Here is a 6,239-nt window from a genome sequence, read left to right on the forward strand (position 1 = left end):
TCTAGTTTTGGTGCTGTGGTTTATGTATTGTTTCTTGTTGTTTGACACTTGTTTTGTGGCCATTTTGGAAGACAATATTGTAACTCTTTGGTGATTATAATGGAGGTTTTGGTCCCATGGTTTTTTACTCTTGTTTTCCACGTAAATCTTGTGTTTCGTGTGATTGTCTTTATTCTTGTCTTGTTTCATTTGGTTGAGTTATTTGTTGTATATTACTCTATTTATTTGTCTCCTCTTGGTTCAAGTTGAAAGGAAAAGTTTAGTCTTGGGTATTTTCCGCTGCTACCCTGTCGGACTCTTTGATTGTGTGCCCGTCTTTCCTAACACGATAAAACTTTACCAGAACAAGTCTGTCCATTTGTTTGTCTTCAGGTTTTCATATAATTTATAATTGATCATACATCGATCTTCTTAAATAGATAGCCAGACATGGATGGACGACAAAATTAGATGCATCTATAGCTGGGAAAAATTGGACAAGAGCAAGATTACTATGTCTAAGGTTCTGTGGTTCCTGTTGTATAAGGCCCGAAACTGTATCATCTGATCATTGTTTTGATCCATCATCATATTTCTGATCTAAACTCTCCTTAAATTCGAGGAGAAAGTGGAATATGTAACTCATCACATTCTGAGATTTCATTCGTGCAACTTTGTTCAAGAGTGACATGTTGGTCCGACACAATGGTATGAATTTGATCTGCCTCGTCCTCCTCCATGGAGTCTAATGATGTGGCTGCTAATAGTGTTTCTGGCGAAACAACAGAACCTTCTAGTCTGGCTTTTACCTTGTGTCGCCATCCATGTAATGAAGTCCTAACGTTCTCTGAAACGATGGTCTTCTTGTATCTCGAACCCATCTGTTTAAACATCGAGCACTAACTTGAAATGAAATGTGTAGAAGGATTAGCAAGGACTAAAGAAAGAGATTACTTGGTGTCTTTTTAGGTGACCTGAGCAACAATAACATAGAGTGGAAATGTGACAAAGCTACACCAGAATTGAGAAATAACCCTGTGCATGGCAACAAGTTAATATGGATCATGCCAAAATGAGTGTATTCAATAACAAGTTAACGAGGAAGTGAGACACGAGATAGGTACCCAAATGACAAGCGAATCACGAGAAATGTGTGATTTTCTGTGAAACATGAAGCTCCCTTAATTTCCCACTGCACCAGAAAAGGTAATTTAGCTGTCAGCCCTATGTAATTACAGAAAAGAACCCGTATTCATGCAGTAACACAAATTTCCAAGTTGCCTCGTCTAAGGATTAGGTAAAACATAATACAGCCACAGACGACATATGTTAGCGTCATCTGTTTTGCTCCCTGTTGTCATAGTTCAATGTAACTATGCAGTTTGTCCTAAGAGTTGATAGTTTTACAACTGCTGTTTAAACTAATACCAGTTCTGTTTCCAATCAAAACTAATTGTTTCTCTGGGTGAAAAACTTGCTCGAGTTATATTGTAGAGGCTCCAAACAAGAAAAACACAAGGCTTTAGATCTACGTCCCTCGCTGTGATAATCACACAAGGGCGCGGAGTAATGGAGGGTATGTATAATTAATGCCTGAACCTTGTACATTATAGGAAAAGCAAAACCTCTATCAGGACACTAAGTTCTCAAGTTCTTACCAGTGACCATATGTACGTTGCCATCTCAAATGCATTCTGCATATGATTAACCGAGGAGAGCAATCGGTAAGGCATATTCGAAGGCACGATATCATTGAGATAAAACTGATTGTAATACTCTTTTTGTTAAAACTATGAAATAGAGGATAAAGTTTATGTTATTGTTCATGCCTGAAATGATATAAATTGTATTATCCGCAGCAGAAACCTAGGCTTCCCAAACCAGAAGAGCTCATCTCGGAGGTTAAACTGATGAAATCCTTCCAATGGACTGCTGTCCATGATTTCAACTGCCAGCTTGACCACCACGCGATGAAGCTTGGTACCAACCAATAGGATTAACTTCCAATAACCATTATTGGAAAAGTCAGAAATATGAGAGCAAGTTATTCTTCGGAAGCAAACAGAAAAGAAGAAGAGAACATAACAAGGACTTACAATTGCTGGAAAGAAGGAGATCCAAAAGTAGATATTTGTGCCTAGACAATGATCATTAAAATTATCCATCACCTTTCTGAAAGAACTAAAATAACTAAATCCATTGTACAATATAGTAGTTATAATTAAAAGAAAATTTGATGAAACTGTCAGGTACATCAAAATTATAGTAGTGAAAAAAGCATGCTGAGGCAGAATTCCGGAGAGTATCTAGTGGATAGAATTACCATGAAAGCTTAAAAATACACAAAGTATGACGAAAATCCATAGTGGAACACTGCAACAAGAAAAACGAAAAGGATCGTCTTAGATGACTGGATCCACAATAGATTGTGCAACAGTTATGTTCCAAAGGAAAACTAAACCTTCAAATGGATATGCCATTGTACCTAATGCCAACAATATCGCGAAATTCTTCCTCCATGCTTCGAAGCATATACTTATGGAAGTCATAAGTTAATGGCAGCTGATGAGTCTGCAAGAACACAAGAACAATATAAAGACATGGAATTGTTTTTCTGTCAAAGGGATTCATAGAGGTGTAAGCCCTGATATCATGGGTTCCATCCAAGCGACCACAACTAATACATTTAGCAGTTTAGACCATTACTGGATGTCACAATGTAATTCTACACAGTGAACGCTTTGTTTCATGGATTAGTAAATGCTTCTATTAAAAAATCTGACCCACTCTTTGTAGCTCTTCCCACAGCAACACATTAGAAAGAACTTAATCAGTGAACTAGATAAAAGAACCTAAAATACGGCCTACTTGGTACTTTTTTCTAAACTGATTCACATCATCTACCAAAGTAAATGTTGCGTAAGTGTTTATGAGCTTAAGGAGTAGTTTTCATAAAATAAACAAAATCTAAATATGATTAATTTACTGAATAATGCTGTTTAAATTGAGTGAAAATGCGACACTAAATAGGGAGGCATGATGTCCGCCATAGAAATTCAGTCAGTCTTCACCTCCAATCTTAATGATGATTTGAGTGAAATATTTGCATTTGTGGAGCATAACAGTGCACGACTTACAGTAATAAAACCCAAGCGCAAAGCCATGTAGTCAGCTTCATTTATCGAACTCCAGAACTGGCGGCTGAAACAAAGCTAAAAGGGGAATATTGAATTAAATATCTTGAATCGCTAGACTCGTTGTAGCACATGTCAAGACTCAAGGTGAAAATTTCCTCCCAAGTGCATAATCATAAGAGAAAATTGTTAAGTTTAATTGATGAAAATACAAGCAGGAGATAGGGATATGCTTTGGTGCACTGGTTTCCAGTAATTCAATCTGAATACATGAATTAAAGCAAGAGGTTCATGTTGTCGAAAACAAATGTACACAGATGTGCAATCTTTCAAATAGACATCTTGTATTTGCCACTACTGAGCCACCTCACAATTGGGCTAAGATAATTCCCCTTGAAAGGGGATAGCTCAAGCAAGCATTCAATCAACCAGATACACAAGATTTGTTGGGAAAATACCAGCCAAACAAGAGCTCTGTGTTGGCTCCACGGGTGAGTGGTGTGGTGAAAAGTAAAAGTTGATAGACGCCCCATTCTCGTGTTGTTTGCCACCGGTTCTTCAGATCCTAAGGTTAAGCTTGCAAGTAAGTTTCCGTGAAATGACAAATAAAGTATGAAAAATAGTAGTATGGCTGGAAATTTTAGTACCTTCCAGTCTTTGAAGAGCCATTGACTTGGCATTGTTTTCCCATGTTCTCCAGCTATATATCTGCATGGTTAATTCATGTTTCTTGATGGATTAGGAAGGAAATTTTGAGATGTAATAAGAAGTTAATCGTTAATTAAGAAGATAGACAACCTTGATCATTGCCAAGGCAATGGCGAAAAAGCTGTAAGATACATGGCTAACTCCGAGGACAAGCAAAAAACGATGGAGCTGCTCCAGGCTCTCCTTTGAAGCGAATGATTGGAGACCCTGGTAAAACCAACATGAGTGTTCTCTGCTCATGTGAATCCAGTATTAGCACTGGCCACTTTACTAAAGCCAACAACTAAAACAATTTGAAACTTGCAAAGAGAATTAAATGAAGCTGGGAAAATGTGTCTGTCCATATGAGTCTTATTTTCAAGTTCAAGGCACCTTAACTTTCACAAAATTGTGCTTCTTAAAGTGATCAATCTTCTAACCGATGACTATTAGATGTAGTAATATGATGGAACTTCAGTGAACGAAAACATTTGAATATTAATCATGATACATTTAGGACTTGCATAAAGTAGTTACTCTCTAATTGAACAATCTAATGTGACATGTTTTAGCGTACAACAATAGACTAGAGATTCCATAGTTGCTTAGAAATTCTCAGTAGATGAAATAGCTCGTGAAGGGTCAACCAAAAATATACAGACATACGGACCAAACAATGTTGAAGTAAATGTCAAATTAAATTTTGTGCAGAACATTCATTACTGGGGTACCTCAGGACAATAGTTTACATGTCCACTGCTTAACAGCAGCCTTGAAATTGAGAAATTGGAGTATGAAGAACCTGATAAAACAAATCTCGTAATTGCTGACTCCGTCTTGTTTCTTGGAGGAGAACATGGATAAAAGTGGCTGCTCACTGCTGACGCTTTGACACAAATCTTTGCAACATAAATGATCCAATGACCCATCAACAGTGATAGCAGTCCAAACACCATAAGCTCTGCTTGCAGCCAAAAGAGGAAGAGGAAGAGAAAAGGAAAAACGAGTTCATCAAGCAATCATAAATTGTTGCGGGATTGTGGTGGAATAGATAGAATCCCTCCACTTTACCAGTAGTGTTTGACACTCAAAATCCAGTAGCTCTAGCTCAAACATCGTATTTGTTTTAAAATTTTTATCAGAAGTCCAATAAGATGTGTTTTCTAGAATCGACAACCCATAAACTCAAAATCGTAGCTCTACTTTGTTTGGAGCATATATTCAACTCCACTTTTACTAATTTCCATATAGTATAGTCAAGGATGAAGTAAAAAAATAACTGCAGAAACCTTCTGTATCCGCCACTGTCCGTGATCACAAAGGTTCAAATTATTAATAGGTGGCTTACCTTCCTTTATTTTCTCTAGCGCAGCATAAAGTGGTTCCCTCTTCGTCTTATGCAACCACTATCAGAACAAAAAATACAGAAAACAAAGAATTCATTCTGAAATAAACAAATACATAAACTTCAACATATCAAACAGAAAGATTCCACTGCCAAGAAAGACTGTCTTTTTTTTTTTTTTTTACCTTTCCAAACTTCTTCAAACTGCCATGGATCAAGAAACCAATGCTCACCAAAACCGTGACCACTGTGGCCACGGCATATGTAGGCGTTTCAGAAAACGACGCTCCTTCCAAATTCCCCATCTTGAAAAATATTCAAGATTGAATGTGTAGCAGAAAGATAGAATATTTTTCAAGTGCAGAAGCTTGAGTAATGACTGTCATTAATATTGGTCAGCTGAATTTGGTTAGCAACTTCATAGGCACGAACATTAACTAAGGCCATGGGGTGTTACAAACAATGAAAACATAATGGTCCCATGTGAAATGCCTGATGCAAATCTTTTGCCCATATGTTGTATAACCAATTGGCAATATGACCATCCTTGCTATGCTATAAATGCTCGCCCACCTATGTTGTAGTTGTTGCAGTTTTTCCACTTTTTTTAAAAAAATGGTGTTGGATATCAGCTACGTTTAGGCAGATATAAAAGAAATCTTGGTTGTAGCTATTAAATTTTGAACTCCTGTATTCAAAGATTTTAACCCACTTCTACCAGGTAACATATGAGTTCACGTGAATTCAATAACTTTTGTTCAAACTTCATATATATAACTTACATGTATACCATTAACTGCAACTTATTATAGCCTATACACTTTCAAATTTTAAATTCGGTTTGCTTGCACTTGTGGCTATTTTGTCGTCAACATTGACCTAGTCTCATATTACACTGTCAAAATTGTTTGTTTATTTTTTTTGTATTGACTAAAGAGTTGTCGTATTGTTGGGGAGGTGGGTTTCAATGTTCTTCCAATAATGGAGTAACACAACGCATCATTAAAACAATAGACCTTTAATTGCATCAGCAACCGTCGTGCTAAAAATTTTGTTAGGAAAGAATGATATAACCATTGTAAAGCCTTGAAGTT

At 36.8% G+C, this 6,239-nt stretch overlaps 1 protein-coding gene across 4 annotated transcripts; it reads right to left on the reverse strand.

Moving 5' to 3' along the window:
• Positions 1 to 357: 357 nt before the first annotated feature.
• LOC107859866 (MLO-like protein 4) lies at positions 358 to 5,915 on the reverse strand. Of its 4 annotated transcripts, none has more exons than XM_016705007.2 (15): positions 5,331 to 5,913; positions 5,149 to 5,206; positions 4,532 to 4,761; positions 3,912 to 4,028; positions 3,761 to 3,821; positions 3,572 to 3,678; positions 3,117 to 3,191; positions 2,465 to 2,550; positions 2,303 to 2,352; positions 2,076 to 2,116; positions 1,809 to 1,979; positions 1,638 to 1,673; positions 1,104 to 1,171; positions 954 to 1,014; positions 358 to 860 (listed from the first exon to the last, which is right to left on the reverse strand). In XM_016705007.2, the coding sequence occupies exons 1-15, from the start codon at positions 5,448 to 5,450 to the stop codon at positions 591 to 593; spliced, it is 1,551 nt and encodes a 516-aa protein (XP_016560493.1). In that variant the 5' UTR covers positions 5,451 to 5,913; the 3' UTR covers positions 358 to 590. The 4 variants fall into 4 exon arrangements, with proteins under 4 accessions (XP_016560493.1, XP_047263139.1, XP_016560494.1 ...); XM_047407183.1 differs by having other exon boundaries at positions 5,149 to 5,244; XM_016705008.2 differs by lacking the exon at positions 1,638 to 1,673 and having other exon boundaries at positions 5,331 to 5,915.
• Between the last annotated feature and the right edge of the window lie 324 nt (positions 5,916 to 6,239).

The sequence above is a fragment of the Capsicum annuum genome, chromosome 2, assembly GCF_002878395.1.
Source record: "Capsicum annuum cultivar UCD-10X-F1 chromosome 2, UCD10Xv1.1, whole genome shotgun sequence".
In the NCBI taxonomy this organism is placed as follows: Eukaryota; Viridiplantae; Streptophyta; class Magnoliopsida; order Solanales; family Solanaceae; genus Capsicum; species Capsicum annuum.